The 19,454-nt window shown below is 39.4% G+C and overlaps 1 protein-coding gene across 2 annotated transcripts in view; it reads right to left on the reverse strand.

Annotated features, from left to right (window-relative positions):
* The window catches only part of ZNF407 (zinc finger protein 407), a 385,838-nt gene that overhangs the window by 223,382 nt on the left and 143,002 nt on the right, over window positions 1–19,454 (reverse strand). For both annotated transcript variants that reach the window (XM_069568807.1, XM_069568808.1), the window contains one exon: window positions 14,441–14,515. In XM_069568807.1, coding sequence (XP_069424908.1) covers window positions 14,441–14,515 — 75 coding nt within the window. The remainder of the gene's footprint in view (window positions 1–14,440; window positions 14,516–19,454) is intronic.

The following is a 19,454-nucleotide window of genomic DNA, read 5'->3' on the forward strand; positions in this document are numbered from 1 at the left end:
TTTTTTTCTAGTGCTGGGACATCAACAAATGAGCAATAACTTCTATAAAAACATTCTTCAAAGTGTTGATTTATAGGTAATTGAGTTTTCCACCAAGAGTTAAATGCAACTTTTAAAAAGTTTTATAGAATAAGAAGACAATATTAGGTGATATGACTTGATATAAGCCACAAATGGCTAAATTCATTTGGCTTCAAATTTATGTTAAATATCAGTTTATATTGCAGTAAGCCCCATGGTCAAAAATGCACTTTGACACATTTCCTCATGCTAGATTAAAAATGTTTCATCTTTGTTCACTTGACAAAGAGTCACTAGGTAGTTTCTAACGATGTAATATTCTCAAGAAAGATCTTGTTTCATACTTTATATTCCAACAAATGCTAGCATTACTGATGCCACCATTGAAAGAAAAAAATAAGAAAGAAAAGAGTGAAAGTCTATCTTTTCTATACAATGCATCATTGTAAAAGTTTTACACCAATACATTCAGACTAAAAACAAACTTATTTAAACAAATACACTCAGACTTTTCTAATCTTATATATATGTTACATTTTATCAATAAGCACCTGAAAAGGAGGGAGAATTTATTTTTCATAGCTGCATTAAGTTGTACATATTTAAGCACCAATTTTTATGATTAAAGATGCTGAGAAGATACTAAGCATTACATGCAAAAGTATGAAAGACCAGGCGTGAAAGAGCACAGCTTTATGAAAGAACAATGGAATCACAGTTCTTTGTTCCCAAAGAAGGATGCAAAGAAATTACAGAATTTAGAGACACAGACCACTTTTTAACTGTCAAAATTTTGAATATCTAGATGGTCTAGGTCAAGTCTCTCTGAAACTGGTTTTATACCTATGAAATGTAAAGTTCTCTTTAAAATCCAAAACTCTGCATTACTCTACAATAAGCTACCTGATGTTAGGGCAAATTAAATATAGTAAGCCGCTGACATTTGCAAGGCATATGAACTGAGACCTTTAGAAAGCCTCGTAGAATACACCTTCCCTCATAAAAGGTGGTAACGTGTTCAAAAAAATTAAGTAACCCCTTTAGTGATTCTATAAATATAGCTTAAAATCATGAACAAAGCTATGAGTTCTTCCAACAAACACTAGGTTCTATTTCAGAGCGTCACTCCAGTGTCACGCACCCTGTCTCCACGGGCAGGACAAGATGAGGAGGGAGGCCGTGAAGGCCTCTGCAGACGGGGACAGGAGGCACACTCGGCAAGGTCCCAGCACGTTCTGCCATGACCTCAGTCACTGCATAAGGGAGCTGAAAGCCAGATAAAACCAGTGGTGGACACTGAGAAAAAGAACGGAAAAACAGAGCACAGCCATTTAAACAAAGGGGCATCTAAGAAGCAGCTATTTCTGACTGAAAGTAGCAGGCTTCATCTCGGGATGAACGGTCTCCATTTCCTTGCACAGAGCTCAGCCCAACTTCTTTCTCAGACACTGCCGGGGGCTGACCATGACTCCTAGCAGGTAGGAGTGGTCCTTCCAGAGACGCGCCTCTTATGATGGCAGCTCCATCAGAGGAACAGCGGTTGGCTCCCAACCTTCTCTAAGAATGGCTTCACTAGGAAGCAAGCACTCATCCAAGGCAGGGTCAGCAGAGCGCCCCCTCCACTGCCAGGCTAAACTTACGCAAGGGAAATCACCACCAAAATCTCCAAGTCAAACTTTTCTCATAATAAAAAGTGAGTTGATAGCCACATGAATTAATAGTTTCCCACTATAATTTCAGATGAATTTTTCAAGACTAGTGGTTTTCTAAGAATTGACAATTTTGTTGATGTTTTCCATTCATAACATTACCAATAAGAGAGCCATCTCTTCAAGACTTTTCAAGTTTTCCTCCTTCACTGAAGGGATGCTTCAGGTACTGGCTAGAGAACCAAAGAGAGGGTTCTAAAGCCAACTCTCTCTGTTGCCCATCAAGCATGATGTGGGTCGTTTGAATGTGGCAGACCAGGGTCTCACTACACAGGCCTCAGGGCACAAAACTGGGCCAAATAAATTCTGCTCATCATTGGTCCATTTGTGGCCCCATTTTTTAAATTTACTCACTCAATAAGAGAATGAACATCTGTGAAGTTTCCACTGAACATCAGAACTAGAACATTACATTCCAGATTTTAATTCAGTCCTATCATGTATCTCTAGCTCAGAGTGACTACACTCTGACATTTTTATCATTCTTTCTTTTATTTCCATCAGATCCAGACCTTGATCTGTTTGATTAACCTGCTTTGGTCTTTAGGTTCTCCAGAGGCGTGAGACAGCTATGATGAGCCGAGCACACTGAGGCCTGAAGGCGGGCCCGCATTCCAGCTAAATTAAGAGCTCGGGCTCGCAGCGCCCGAGCACACCAGCGTCTCATCACTTAGGGATCAACAATACTGTAAACGTGAAAGCTGCAAACGTCAATGGCTTAGTGTACAAGTAAAGGAGTGCTGTGTGTCGAGATTCTCTTTAGTGTGATAAGGGGCCTAAGGCTTCTCTGAGACACAGAGAAGGCGCCCCACCACTCATGGAGTCTTTGGACTCCTTGGCGGCTTCAGACAGAGCATCTGGTTTTTACTGGTTTTACACAGTAGTGTTCCATGTAAAATTTTTGGTTTCTGTTTAACAGAAAGAGAGAAACCAAAAATTCACTGAAACTTTAAATATGTCCATATATTGCTACTACTATGAGTACTAATAAATAATACGCATTGGGTTAATTCTTTTGTTAGAAATTTTCCTAATCTTCAAAATCTGATTATCATATCAACAATATTTTTTTAGAAAAAGGAAAGCATAAAATTTTAAAGACTACATATCCAGCCATAAGACTGCTACTTCCTAGTTGCCAAAAATATATGGCATATCCATTATTATTTAATCATAAATGTGAAATGAGAAAAAAATTCTCAATATTACAGTGCACTGTGAGAATGAAAGGGGAAATTATTGTTTTAATTAGCTTTAAAGAAAATTTGTGTATAATTTTTAAAAAACTTCATATATATTCCACTGAATCTACTATTTCCCATAACCCCTTTCTGCACCAGATTAGCATGAAAAAAGAGACAGAGATATGGTTTAAACCTCAGTAACTAAAATTTTCTTTAAAACATTTTTATCTAATAATAAGTACTTATTATGCTTAAAAAAATGCTGTGTTTATATATAGTATGATTTTTTTGGTACTCGTATAACTATAAATCCATGTCCATGTCACTATAACCCTGAGGAATGAGAACATGTGTCCTGGGCCTCCCAAATGAGAAGACAATAAATCCGCAGTGACTCAGGAAGAATGCATTTGAGGTTGACGCAATTAACAGGCAGGACCACAGATAGTTACATACACTATTTTGCAATACTTTTATTAAAATGTGACTATAAATCGTATGTTACACCAGTTAGGAAAAAGTCCATCTTAAAAAAGGAAAATTTCAATGAGAATTTTAATATCTTAAATCTATCAATATTCACTGAAGATCAATCACCTTCTGAAAGCCTGAGACAAGGAGGACAGTTGGAAACCATAACCCTCAAGAAATCATCTGTGTGGACCCAGGGTACAAACTTGGTGTTTTTAAAAGAATAAAGAGAAACAAAGCAGAATGTGCTAAACTGTACATAAGTCTTCTTAGGAGTAGGAAGAGATTACATAGAATGCAGATCCAGGGCAGGAATTCCACAATGAGACAAAACCTGGGCTTTGAAAATGCAGCTGGCCCAGGCCTAGAAGGCATGCCAACATGGCTTTCAGTGGACACGGAGTGGAAACAGTGAACAAAGTATGATGAGATGGGTTTCCTCGTACCCTGACCCAATTTCTATACCCACATACTACATAAGGGTATCACTCACTGTCCCTAAAAAAAGCAAGAACAGGATTACATTAAAACACAATGGAAATTATTACTTCCCTGAAAAGCAGATTTTGATAGTAACATCACATTTCAGAAACAGTTCTAAATAGAATTAGGTTTGCCTCATAGGAAACTGCCAGTATTTGACTGTTTTTAACCTGAGTGTTGATTTCATACGATTCAACCTTGTATCTTAGATCCTATCAGTGGGCATCATGATGGTTCTGAAGGGAATGAAGGGCCTGCTGAAACAGAAGGCGGTCGTTCTGCAGACGGCTGGCATCCCCAGAAGGCCGACCTGCCTCATAAGGGGCGTGGCTGCCTGCCTGTCCCCTCTGAGTGCCAGGGAGAGGGCAGCCCAGGGCTGGGGGGAGCGGCCCTTGGTCTGAAGCTCACAGTGGGATCCTCAAGCGGCCCGGGGCTGAGGGGACATGTCTTGGAGAATACCAGGTAAACAAACCCTCAATTTCTCCCATCAGTGCTCTGTGGCGTGACAAAATGAAAACTTCTTGTTTTTCATCTGTTAAAATGGTCACCAAATTGCTTTGATCCAACTTTACCAAAATTACTTCAGAAAGCTTGTAAGTTTCCTGAAAATTCCTCAGAAAAATTTTAAACTTGGACCTTTATAAGCAACTACCAAGACATCATGCATATAAAGAAAGTCTCACAAGAAGTCAGTACTGTATAATGAAACTGTACGAAAGTTGGTAATTAAGCATAATTGAAGGCTGCAGTGAACATATAGGCCTTTGTTCTCTTTAATTCTGGTGCTGACTGGGAATTAAAGATAAGAGCTTAGGGCATATTTTAGTCAGAGTCCAGATGTATAAGCCCCAGTGTTCTAAAAGCAATTTAAGTGAAATAAAAGAAGAGAATGGCCAAAAATATTCTAGATGCCTGCCAAGGGAAAACACCTACCTTCTGAACATTTAGCATATTTGATTGATCATCGTGGGGATCACTTACTGACTTCAAAGAGAGTTAAAAGAGCAGGCATTCTTATACCCAAGATCTGACTGAACTACTAAACTAAATGGTAGCCCCACAAAAATCCTTAAAAATTAGCTTGTCATATTAAGCAACAATGTACCAACATATGAAAAAACAATTAGAACATTCATACTAGAAAAGGTATAGTTCACCTTCTCCACAGAATTCAATTTTATCTTATTTGTATATAGGAATGAAAAAGGAGGCATTCCTCATTTAATAAAGATTATCATTACTAAATCATACATTTCTGGTGTAGTAACTCAATGAACTAGTACTAGATTACATAATTATACACAGTATCATTATAGTTTTTTTGGGTTTCTGCTTTGGGAGATGGAGTTTATACATATATATATGCTGTTGTTTAATCACTAAGTCTTGCCCAACTCCCCCCATGGACTGTAGCCCACCAGACTCCTCTGTCCACGGGATTTCCCAGGCAAGGATACTGGAGTGGGTTGCCATTTCCTTCTCCAGGGGATAGCCCTGATCCAGAGATTGAACCCACACACATACACAGGTGGCTCTCTACCACTGCATCACTGTGCATGTATATATTCTCTATTCAGCAAAGTTCCATAGGAATATGATGAAAAAATAAACACAATTTAGAGATGGAATGAACAAGGAAGAAACTCACAGAAGGCCAGCACCTCATACTGAAGCTTGAAATGAAACAGTGACTTAGATTGACAATCCGGATGAAAGAAACATGGTAGTGTGGTGAGGGCAGGAAGAACAAAAGCACAGAGGAAGGGGGAACTCGGGTGCAGAGCTGGGACAGACTGTGTCTAACACAATGCACCCCCCTCGGAAACACCACGGGTTTCGTCCTTGACCACTGCAATAAAGCAAGAAAGGGAGTCACAGGAATTTTTCAGTTTCCCAGTGCATATACAAGTTATGCTTACACTACATTATACTGTGTTAAGTATGTAATAACATTATGTCTAGAAAATATCTGACTGCTAAAAACTGATTGCTAAAAACTAGCCATCAGTCCAAGCCTTCATGTCATAGTAACAGCATCAAAGATCACGGATCCAAGGTCAACATAAAATAAAGCAATAATAAAAGTTTAAAACCTTGTGAGAATGACCAGATGTTGACAAAGAAACCAGAAGTAAGCAAATGTTACTGGAAAAAATGGAGCTGATAGACTTGCTCGCCACAGGGTTGCCACAATCCTTTAATTTGTAAGAAATGCAATATTTGCAAAGCACTGGGAAACAAGGTCTGCCTGTAAAACCAATGACTACAGGGCTTATTTGCAGGCAAGCTCTGAAGTATGAATGAGGAGAGGCGACTGGCACTGAGGGGAGTTGCTGGAGCAGGGGAAGAGGGCAAGGGTCCAGGAAGCATCTCTGCGATGTGACCCGAGAATCCTCCCTGAGGTCTGAGCTCCACGCCAAAGGCTTGCTGGCTTCCCCTGGTGTGGAGTGAGACAAGACGCCAGCGCAGCGTTCCTGGTTCTCTCCCGCTGGATTCCAACTCACTACCCCTTCCATCGTCACCCTGAAGGAATACTCCCACCTGTGCTCCCCTCCTAAGCAGCACTAAGCGGGCATCTTACCTGTTCATTTTCTGCCCACCCTCTTCCTCCAGCCCCAGGACGCACTAGAGCAGGGGCAGCCAAGCTCACATACACCTCACTAGGGGCCTCCCTTAAAAGGCGCCCCTGCAGAAAGGCCTGTCCTAAAGCAACAGCTGGCCCAGACACTCTCAGGAAAAGCACTTCTGCTGTGTTTTCACCAGCACCTCCCACCCGATAAAACTCCCCCTTCCCTTTACAGGTGCATCATCTCTGCATCCTTAGCCTCAGTCCATCAAGCCAAATTGACGGGGCATGAGACCAGAGGGTGTATGATCTGCAAACACGACAGGCCAGCTCAACTTTGGAACACAACAGCATAGATGTAGTCAATGTTGACTGGGAGAATCCATTAATAAATAAACCAGATGTCTTCATGAGCATCCCCCAGAACACCTCTGAGACAGGATTAACTGCTCCCTCTTCTAAACCTTTCTTTTGTATCATTGTGTAGCCTTTCTTTCAACATACTATGGATAACTGCATAACCTCCAATATCTTCTGAAGAACAAGACTCATATAATACTCATGTCTATTTCAATGCTCAAGAATAAAACACACAGAGAGAAATCAAATGTTAGCTTAAAATTAAAGAATGAATCCTAGAAAGAGTAGAAAATAGTCCTATATCTCTGCAGCACGCGTATACTCTAACACCTAGGCTTTCTCCCCTACTAACGGGAGAATTTCTCCCGGAGTAGTAGACATGGTATTTTACCAGCACAGCTGTGACATACTTTGAGCAGCAGTTACTTCTGACAGAGTAGAGAGCAAGGACCCTGGTATAAAAGTGAAGCAACCCTCCCTTCTTTGGCAAGGGAGGACATGCCATGTCTGCTCAGCACACTCTAGGAGCAAGCATTCCTCACAATAAAAGACAATATTAAAGAGTAAAAAGCACCATGTAAAGTGCACTATATTCGCAAGGATCGTTTTTAAAGCCTCATCACAGGGCTATGCACCGCTGGACACAATGCCCCCAGAGCACAGCGCTAGAGACCGCATCCTCCCAGACAAATACTGACCCCACCTCACAAATATCCCTGTTGCAAAACTTCCCTTGAATTATGTGAGCTTTGATTTATATGAAGTTGTTAAAATCTACCACTCACATAAAATGGGAATTTCCCATAAGGGAAAAAAAGATGAAACTAGAAATAACAGTAGTAAATAAAATGCATTCCATGAAGTCCATCCTACTTTCTGGAGGTGAGTTACAACTTTGGCACTGAGCTTTCTAGAAGTAAACATAAGGAGGAAAACTCAATTATACACATGAGTTGATAGTACTTAAGGCCAAAATGACAAGTTGTTTCAGAAAGGCACACCTTTTCCTGAAAGAGAGACTGGAAAGAAACTGCCCCCAACCATCTCACTAGGAAGATACGATCTATGTCCAGGAACAGCATGTTGAGCAACATCTTTACAATAAAGACATGACTTCTCAAAGCATTCTGAGATTTGTCATGATCGTAAAAACTAACTACAAGATCAGTCAAAATGCTGCTGGAGGCGGCAAGCAGACACAATGGGATGAAGGTAAGCGGCTGTCCTGATGGAAGGACACCACTCAAAGTCCAGTCAGGAGAAATGAGTGGAAGGAATATTTACTCAGAACAGCAAACTAATCTATCAGACAAACACATAGTATCAAGATACTCCACAGGGCTTTGGGCTGAGCAGCTGAAGCAGGAGTAGGGCTCACATTGCTTCATGGAAACTGAGGAGCCCAAGGGAGTTACCAGCTAGGAAGAGGGTTTTCTGTCCCCTCACAGATGAGCCAGGAGAACCATCTGCGACTTGGCCCAAACACCTCTCCCTATAAAGTAAGTTGGAAACTTCCACACACACATGACAAGCTGAAACCCCAACATTCTCACCGGTGAAGCTTACTTTTGCTAATGTTCACCTCGAAAATGTATGAAGTAGGAACTAGAATATATCCATTTCAGTAAGAAAACATTTGTCATAAGGCAACCACAGAATATCTAAACTGCCCATTTAATTTAGAAATACTACCCAAGTACTAACGAGATAACTTTGGTGGAAAATATATACTCATCTCCTAATGAACGTTTATAAATGGTCAGATTAAGTCAGTAAAACACAGAAGAAAGTTTTCTAAAAATAACAACCCTGAGTAAGTGATGTGACTTCTATCTATCTTCCCACATGGGTGTAATTATTTAGCAGGGTTGTCTGTCTATTCCACCCAACTTCCTTAAATAAAATGGTATTAAATGATCACAGGATATTATTTATACACTAGACGCTGTCTACAGATGACAAGGAGGAGAAATGGGACAAGGCAGAAGAAAGGGTGTCCTCGGCTCATGCAGAAGCAATAGTAAGTCACTCAAATAGAACAACCTCCCACTCGTTAAAACAAGCAATCCAAGACAGAATGAACTGAAATGTTTTTCCTCCATTTTGGCTCAACAGAATTATTTCTTGTATAAATATTTTTTAAAACAGAGAGGAGCCCATAGACACTTAATTTTTCCAAAATTGGGCCTCATTTAAAAAAAAAAAAATCACTAACCACTGATTAAAAGAAGAACTGAGAGGGGAGACCAATCAACAACAGTGACTGGAGAGCGGGCCTGAGCGACAGACGCGTGACCCACACGCGCTACAAAGAACACGGCTCAGAGATGAGAGGAAGCACACTCAACATGGGACGAGACATCTCAGCGCGCTTCCCTGAGAATAAACTGCCTGTTTTAGTGCTAAGACAGAAAACAGAAGGTACCGTACAGAAATTCACATGGAATAAACAGTAAGGAAAACAGCTGATCCTTTAAGAAAAGAAAACACAAGCAATACCAATTTCGCCAAAAGGCAGTTACTTACTTAAAATGGATAATAACGGGACAACAACAGGAGTTCATCTCACATTATGAACAGAATCTTTCCTAGTACGAAAAATTTGAGTCTACCTAATCAAGATTGCCGGGAGAAATATCAATAACCTCAGATATGCAGATGACACCACCCTTATGGCAGAAAGTGAAGAGGAACTAAAAAGCCTCTTGATGAAAGTGAAAGTGGAGAGTGGAAAAGTTGGCTTAAAGCTCAACATTCAGAAAACGAAGATCATGGCATCTGGTCACATCACTTCATGAGAAATAGATGGGGAAACAGTGGAAACAGTGTCAGACTTTATTTTGGGGGGTTCCAAAATCACTGCAAATGGTGACTGCAGCCATGAAATTAAAAGACGCTTACTCCTTGGAAGAAAAGTTATGACCAACCTAGATAGCATATTCAAAAGCAGAGACATTACTTTGCCGACTAAGGTCCATCTAGTCAAGGCTATGGTTTTTCCAGTCATCATGTATGGATGTGAGAGTTGGACTGTGAAGAAGGCTGAGCACTGAAGAACTGATGCTTTTGAACTGTGGTGTTGGAGAAGACTCTTGAGAGTCCCTTGGACTGCAAGGAGATCCAATCAGTCCATTCTGAAGGAGATCAGCCCGGGGATTTCTTTGGAAGGACTAATGCTAAAGCTGAAACTCCAGTACTTTGGCCACCTCATGCAAAGAGTTGACTCATTGGAAAAGACTCTGATGCTGGGAGGGATTGGGGATAGGAGGAGAAGGGGACGACAGAGGATGAGATGGCTGGATGGCATCACGGACTCTATGGACATGAGTCTGAGTGAACTCCGGGAGTTGGTGATGGACAGGGAGGCCTGGCGTGCTGCGACTCATGGGGTCGCAAAGAGTCAGACATGACGGAGCGACTGAACGGAAATACGTCCAATACAGAGTTTCTAGAAAAGGTAGTGTTCTCTCCTTTAAAAGTAACCCAGTCAACCCACAGTATCTATCACTGGCAAAGTTTCAATAAAAACTGCATGTACACGTACATACACTTTTTCCAGGAATGTCTGGGTTTTGGATGATATTTTCACACTTCAAGAAAAAGGGTGAGCCCCTCTAAACTGAACAATGATGATGCTTCCATACAATTTTAACATACAAATACGAAAGTTCTCCATAAAGGAGACAAGACAGACTCCACAGGACCCTGTAGCAATGGCTCATGGCAAATTAGAGCCAATATCAGGGCTGCCGTATGTCCATCCCACGCTCAGACTACATAGTATCTGGTCCATATAAGAGTTTGGGGAAAGATTCTATCAGTAAGCTCAAAGATACTGTTGAAAGAAAGATGCCTAACCACAAGTTCCAAACGTCTGATGGAGAGAAGTCGGGAAAAATTTTATGGCTCAGCCATCTAAAGGAGGGAAACCCATTCACCTGAACAAAAACACTGGCGAGCTCTGGGCCCGCCCTAGGGGACTGAACATACCCAACAGCTGGGCTGAAAATTAGGCACAGTCTGACACTTAGAATATGCATAGACTCCTCCAAAAATTGCTTCATTGAAAAAATATTAAAGTTTCAATCTAGATATTCATTAGTAACTTGAAAAAACAAGAACATTATTTAGCTCCTAGAGTCTCTGATGTCCACGTCCAGTTTAAAATCCTCTACTGGAAAAGCTGGTTTCGGGAGCACATGAGCCTTTCTGAGACACCGCCAGTGCAGACCTTTTCTGATATTGTCCCAGACACCACAAAAGCCACTTATCAGCTCAGAAATTCTGAGTGAATTGTTTCCTCTCCTCGTATCTCCACAGTCATTCAAAGCCCAGCTGATTTCCAAGTGCTGAACTACAAATGCTATCTCTTTCTATTGTAATATGCACCTGGCTTTCACATAAGACATACTTATTATGGCTGTTTCAATTGTGATAATTGTGGATAAGCTCGTTTTCTAGATTACTATTAGTGAATTCAAAGAGTCATAAAGCTACTCTGGCTTACTATATTATAAAGAGAATTACTTATTTAAAATAGGGAATACTTTAGAATGAACTTGCAAATTAATCAGCTTATTATTTTGGAATGTAAACTGAATGTAACTGTATTTAGCTGTTCATATTTAAGTGTACAAGACTTCTAAAATACAGTAATATACTACCTTAAAATAAGTTCATGCAAATTTAAGAATATAAAAGTTGCTCTTATACAAGCAATCACCTCAGGTGTTTCCCGGAGTCAAAAAATATATATTTGAAATTATTTATTTTTCTGTGGCTAATGACAGTCACGCTGACAAAATTTATTAGTTCATCAAACTATAGTGCAAGAATATGAATTTATTTGTAATAAATTATCATTTTTGCATATATCAGTCAAAACACAAAGCCCAAATACTTGCAAACAAAATGCATTATTAATTTAATTGTCACAGCCTATTTAGCTAACTTCTATTACTATTTGCCATAATATGCAACACATAAGAGGGGAGAATCAAATTCAAAACATAAAAAGAATAAACTGATTACATTGTCCTAGAGAAATTAAAATATAGCAAGCTTGCAAAACTATAGCAAGGCATTAATGTTTCAAATAGGTAAGAAAAAATGTTTAACTTAATTGAGAGAACAGTTCTGCCCAAAGAGATGGTTGAACATGCTGATAAAGAGTTTCTTTGTTTCCTAAGACTATTAAAGGCATCGATTCCCTCTCCACGGAGGTGTGCAAGGTGCACTGGAAGGAAGGAGCATTTGCCATCCATCAGGCTAGATTCTGCTCCTTACATCTTAAAGTCTTCTTCAGCTATGGACATCTGTTGGGAAATTATGCTGTGGCTGAGGCCCTGGCATTCCAACTCAGCCTCTCTATGCAAGAAGAGGGGCTCCCCTATCGATAAGCAGATACTATAAATAAGAGGCCCGCTCAAACACAGGAATTTTAGCAGGAAAAACAATTCAATCTAACGCTGAGCTGAGAGGAACTTTGTAGTCAGACTACTTAGGAGGGAATGATATAGAAGATGAGGAATGCCTTCCCATTTGAGACTCATCTCCTGATTTTAGGACAAAAATCATGTAAATGTTAGAGAAAAAGCTTATCATACCTCAAAGGGTAGAAAGACATAGATTCCTTCTCTTGCCTCTATTTAGCCTTTCTTTTTGTATCAGGGACTGAAATGAAGGGAAGTAACAGAGAGCTGTCCTGGAGTGCACAGGAAAAGGCAAATGGAAAAACCGAAGAGCACAGCTGGAACTTTCAAACACCCAGGATCACATTCAGAAGACACCTACTATTCTTAAGGTGCCTGCAGGATAAATATATGTACAAGGTGATGAGCTTTTCATTAATATGAAACAATATGGACAAATATATTCAAACTTTCTAAATTCCTAAATAAAAACCAAAATGATACATTTGAATTCAAAATATATACTGGTTATACAGCAGGGAAATATTTTATTTTTATCATGCAATCTAGATCGAATGTTTTCTTTCAAATTTGTTTTGTGAATAAAACACCCTAAGTACCTGTATGTAAAGATTTTCAGTGTGAAACATAATAATCACCATGAGGAAGAACACTAGAATTGGAATCAGAAAAATAACAACTCCAACACTTAACTATTTATGAGATATTGTATATTCCTCAATCTGCCTTTAATTCTGTAATATTAGAAAAATAATGCACCACTAATATAGTAATATAGGCTTCCGAGGTGGCTCAGTTGGTAAAGAATCTGCCTGCAATGCAGGGAACCCCTGGGTCAGGAAGTTCTCCTGGAAAAGGAAAGGGCAACCCACTCCAGTATTCTTGCCTGGAAAATTCCATGGACAGAGGAGCCTGGCAGGACACAGTCCACGGGGTCACAAAGAGCTGGACATGAGTGAGAACTAAACCACCACAACATGGTAATACGATTAACGAGATAATGCAAGCGAAAGCAACAAGAACACAGTAACTACAGATGTTTTGTTTCTTAAGTGCTTATAAAACATAACTTTGACAAGTCCAAAATTACAATTTAAATAATAGAAAAATTTTCAAATTTCAAGAATAATGCATCCAGGATCTCTCCAACACGTAAATTTTGTCTCAAATTAAATATAATGTGACAAAGAAAAGTATGAGAAACCAAAAGGAAGAAAGTAGGCATGCGTAACATTCCAGTATTCTGACATAGTAGACATGTCCAAATCAAAATGCTTAAGAAAACAATATGCCACCAATAGAAAAGTCCAGTTAAATTTCTTGTGAATATAGAAAATGTTGATGAGTATTTCAATTTTTCTTCATTTATTAAATGTTTACAAATATGGCAGAAGAAGCCGTAGGCTACAGTATGACAGAACAAACTGCACCATGACTGGCATTTTACAAGCGTATTGAAAACAAAAGTCTAAAGGAGCATCTGCAGGATTTCACATGCTGCCTTTGAGGATCTGGGCCGAGTCGGAAGCCCACTAGGGCCTTACAGGTGAGGCTGCTCACAACTAGTGTTGCAGGACGGCAAGTTTCAGCAGCAGCCAGGCTTGCCTGGGGGCTGACACCGCGATGTTTCAGCTCACCTAATATAATCCAGCCTATGAGATGCAGCTAATTATGACACAGCAGCAAGAAGAAAGGAAGCCTGGCAGCTGATGACATTGTAATTGTAGTGTTATTTTTCATGACATGGCAACCGCAGCATTATTTGGGGGATGACACAAGATGTATTTCTTTTTCAAATCAGCAATGTTTAATTCTACAGTGAGAATTCAAAAATGTCATTTTAAAACCTCAAAAAAAATACACAAAGTTCAATAGTTTGGTTTTACATATTTATTTTAGTTCATTCTAATGCATTCACAGAGGTTGACTCCCTTTTTAACTCTTCTGTTTCAAGGTCATTCCACAAATGGATAAAAAAAAATCAAATCCTTCAAATCTTTTCCAATATGTTTAGATCAAATTTTCCAAAATTAAAATGCTACATGAAATTTTTATGGGAGAATGGAGTAATATATGATATTCAACATGAGAGTACCACTTACGTAAAACATGACGAACTGACTGGATAAAACTCGAGGAGTCACCTCACTAAACAAAATCTAAAATGAAGATATACTTATCGTAATCCAATTATTTTAAATGGATGAAAATTACCTTTCTTTTGGTGTGCCAACTCCATGTTTGCCTAACAGATGAGTATTTAAGTGTTTCTTCATAACAAATGCAACCCTGAAACAAAAAAGAAAACGACAGAAAGTTATTATAGAACTAAAACATAAGTCTCTACTAGAAACGTGCAAAATTTTTTTTAAATGACATGGATATATATATTTATAAATATATACAGCTGTAACAGAAAAATGCACATTACATGGCACTGCACTCAGCAGAAAGTTGCAGACAGACGGATGCACTGCAACACCAGAAAACCAAAAGAAGTAACTGCACTTCACTCACTGGGCCATTTTCTCACTTGTGTATATGAACAAGGACCAAACCAATGATTTTAGCTCTTCAGTCACCGTCTTCAGTGTCAGTAAGAAAGATAAACCAACACCTCAGTATCACACGCCCTGCCCCTGAGTCGATCCCACACTTCAATCATGAAATGAGTTTGAGAAAATGTCGCTTTATTAAATATTTAAGGGACTATAAAAGAGAAAATGAATAGCCTTCAAGAAGCTTCCTTAAGAAGATGGTAATGATTTGAAGAGAGGTTCTTTAAAATGATATAGATGTTTACCATGTCTGCAACACATGCAAAAAAAATGTATTTAAGTGCCCAGAAGATATCAATAACTAAAACAAACAAAAAGTATTACCTGACATGCTATCTTATTTTACACACAAATCAGATCACTTAATTCAATTTTGTTGACATAAATATGAAATGGACAGGAATCAGCAGCCACTGCATACAGCACCATTCTTCTACTGAATGCAGTACAACACAATTTAATTATGTCCTGTGATTGTTTAAAACAACTTAGATATCATTCCAAAGCATCAGACTAAAAGAGCTCTCTTGATAAGCGAAAAAATAAAAATTTACCGTTGTAACTTTCAATGTAAAAGGGCTTGCAAACATTTTTGTTAATTATGTATTACAGCTGTCCTTCATAAAGTTAATTACTAATAGCTGAAAGGCAACAAAATCTATTTGCATATGTGCATGAGAGCCATGACATATGCAAAAATGTGATTTTAATTAGCATTCTAAGATATGAAGGGCTACAAATCAGATTGGCATGTTATAAGATTCTTCACATTGAACGCTGAATTCATCCGGACATGTCTGCACAGACGGGCAGCACAAGACCGTATCAAGTGCTGCAGCCTTATGGGAGAGACGGGCGTCAGAAGCCAAGACTGAAGCAGGTTTTAAAAATGGAAATGCTCCTTTTCATGTCTGGCCTCTTCTGGTTATTTTCATAAAACAGAGGGAACCTCAGTTTTGAGGCTGAAGTAATATTTGTATTTTTTTAATGACTGTGAGTTTATTATTCAAGTAACACATTTGTATACACTGAAAATAATATTCATTCTTTTCTATATATTAATAACTATGAACAACACATGCCTTACAACTATAAATAACCTATCACACCATCAATCCATAAAATGGAAAAATCATCATTACATGTAAAGAATTAAATGCTTAGTAAAATAACAGCAACAAGATATTCTATATTTGTTTCACTTGATTTGAACAAAATAAATAATATTTTTCATTTCCTTTAAAAAGAATACCATAATAACAACAGTCCATTTAAGTCATGACTTTCCTACTGTCCTCTATTTTCCTATAATTAAAAAAACATAAAGCTAATAGCAAAGGGCAAAGGTTAAGAACCCAGAGCTGCAATGCACAGCTTATTTATATGGCCAAGTATAATTTAAGAAATTTGAGCTTATAAACCACAGTGCAGTTTTAAAAAGAAAAAAATTTTATTAATTAAAATGCTCCAGGTTTAAGAAGTAAACAAAAATATTACACTGCACAGGGGAATAAGCTAAACTACACAGAGAACGAAAGCTTCTTATAAAATTCTGACATTATCTGCTGAATGTCTATAATAGTAAACATTCTAATAATATTTTATTACTATGGGGTAGAATTTAAAATACAAAAACACAGCTCAACTGTAGTCAAATGCAAAATATTCACTCATCCACAACCTGACATTAAGCAAATCCTTTTAATTTGGTCCAAAGTACTATTAGTGTAAAAGTCTCAATGTCTTCCTCAGTAAAACAGTTTAAGTCAAACAGGACCAACTGAATTTACCTACCTCCATGGATAATAATATTGCCAGTAATTTGAGAGCACTGACTGGTGCCTATGCTTCGCTGCCACCATAAGAGTATTAATACTGTAACATAATAATTAATTATCTGGGAAATTTTATAATCTAGGTACCACCAGAAATGGTATGGGGTGAGACGGTTGAGATGGTTGGATGGCATCACCAACTCAATGGACATGAACTTGGGCAAATTCCGGGAGATAGTTGAGGGACAGGGAGGCCTGGCATGCTGCAGTCCATGGGGTTGCAGAGTCTAACACAATTTAGCAACTGAACAAAACCACCACCACCAGAAATAAAACAAAAATAATCCTGAATCAGAAAAACCATACCACTGAACGCCTTGCTCCCAATGAACCCACATGACTTTACACTTTTCATTCTGTCTCCACTCATTCTCCTTCCTAGGTACCAGCAACTGGCAGGTTCTCCACGTAGGAGGCAAAATCAGACAGTTAAAGCCGTATCTTCATAGAGCTTTCCTTCTAAACTCTGTGGCTTCTCATCAGAATGAAGCAGCACTCGGCCCACCTGGCTCCTGCATCGATCCCGCTCCTCACACGTGCACACAGTCATGTGTGCACGGATCGGCTAAACCGGATCGGCTCCAGGCAGGCACAGTCTAGGCAACCAGAGTGAGTAGGTGATCAAACAAAGACAAGTCCCTATGTTGGAAACTGTAAAACCCAGTGAGGGAAACAGGACAAAAACACCACCTACGACACAGAGCATCTGAAGAGTGAAAGGGGTGGGTTAAAAACAAAAGAGAGAAGGAAGAGCTGGAACCTCAGCAGGGGACCAGCACTTTACCTTTAGGAGACTTGGGAGTATGAGTGAACATCGAGGAGCTGGGTGTTCCCCCGAGCAGGGGCAGAGGTCACAGAGGACACAGTGGCCAGAGAGACCTGGGGCACGAGCCTGAGGGATGGAGGGCAGAGGGGACGGGTGAGGGCACCGAGCCAGCAGCTGGGGCTGGCACTCAGGTGAGAAAGTGTCTGAACGGAAGCCCACGCAGGATACACGTTTCAATAGAGGCCTCCAGCTGTTCTGCTTGGAACAGACTGGGGATAGGGTGAGGGTGGGGGTCAGAAAGAGAGGGATGAACTAACTGGCTCCTGCAGTAAAACCCAGGCAAAGGTGACAGTGGTCTGCACCGAGGACCAGCACGAAAGAAGAGATCTGGTCAAATCCCAGACACACATTCACAACCAGAGTCAAACAAATTTCCATGGGGACTGGACGTGCAGTCTACAAGAAAGGACTCAAAGACAACATCAGAGATTTGGGCCTGGGGAATCTGAGCTGGTTGGAAGGAGAAAATCAGTTTGGGACTTGTTCTACGAGAAAGTCCACGGACATCCAGACAGATCTCCAACAGGAAACTGACTCTACCGGTCTTGAGTTCAAGGGCAAGAGTCATGCTAGAAATATACACTCTGTGGCTCTCCATCTGGGCAGTGCCTTGACAATCTATAGGAACACTTTGAAATAATAAAAAGTACTGTTGTTTAAAGTATGATTGATTTCCAGGTGTCTATCATGGCCTGGGATAGCATCATTTGAAATTGTTTTTGGTGTCAAAAGAAAAGTTCAATAGTAGCATTCTCATCCTAGCTACAGATTTCTACTTTCTAGTACAAAAATTTCCTGTTTGAACTTCAAATTTTAAAATCATTTTTTTTACACGGTATGGATGGTGGATTCATGTCAATGTATGGTAAAACCAATGCAGTATTGTAAAGTAAAATAAAGTTAAAAAAAAAATTTTTAAAAAAACCTCTTCGTTCAGTCACTCAGATTTTCTCATTGCAGATTCTCTTCACTTGTGAGTCAAGAAAGATCTGACTTATCTATTAAAGCAAATACAATACAAAACCATGACTGGAGAGAACAGGACACACACACACACACACACACACACACAAACAGGAGCATCCCAGAGCCAGGTCTCAAAAACAGAGAAAGAAAACATCAGAATTAAGCAAGGAGAAACAAGACATGTATTTTAAAATAAGGATGAAGGTAAACTAAGAATTCTCATCACCCCACTTGGAATTTGAAAGATTTCCCCTCTGCCTTAAAATCAGCAATACTGGTCAACCAAAGGAATCTAGTTTCCTTTGAATACAAAATCAATACAAGCCAATCAACTTAATTTTCATCACTTTATACATATTTATAAGCAGCAGCCAATTCATATAATAAACTCCCTATGGCTGAAAAAGCAAGTATAAACAAAACCTTAAGTGATGAATCTCTGAAGAATGATCATGATCATTTCCCCACGATCATGTAAGTTTAAGATGCACAAAAATATATTATCAATAATGTGATCTGACTTTTGGAGCAAATGTCACTTGTATGGAAGACAGTATGGAGATTCCTTAAATCTAGGAATAAAACCACCATATGACCCAGCAATCCCACTCCTATGCATGTACCCTGAGGAAAGCAAAATGAAAAAGATACATGTGTCTCACTTGAGAGCCCCTTGGACTGCAAGGAGATCCCGCCAGTCCATCCTAAAGGAAATCAGTCCTGAATATTCACTGGAAGGACTGATGTTGAAGATGAAACTCCAACACTTTGGCCACCTGATGCAAAGAACCTATTCATTTGAAAAGACCCTGATGCTGGGAAAGATTGAAGGCTGGAAGAAAAGGGGACGACAGAGGAGGAGATGGTTGGATGGCATCACCGACTCAATGGACATGAGTCTGAGTAAAACTCCGGGAGTTAGTGAGGGACAGGGAGGCCTGGCATGCTGCAGTCCATAGGGTCGCACACAGTTGGACAGGACTGAGCAACTGAACTGAACTGATCCCACTGGTCACTACAGCACTATTTACAATAGCTAGAAC

Source organism: Ovis canadensis, chromosome 23 (assembly GCF_042477335.2).
Source record: "Ovis canadensis isolate MfBH-ARS-UI-01 breed Bighorn chromosome 23, ARS-UI_OviCan_v2, whole genome shotgun sequence".
Lineage (NCBI taxonomy): Eukaryota > Metazoa > Chordata > Mammalia > Artiodactyla > Bovidae > Ovis > Ovis canadensis.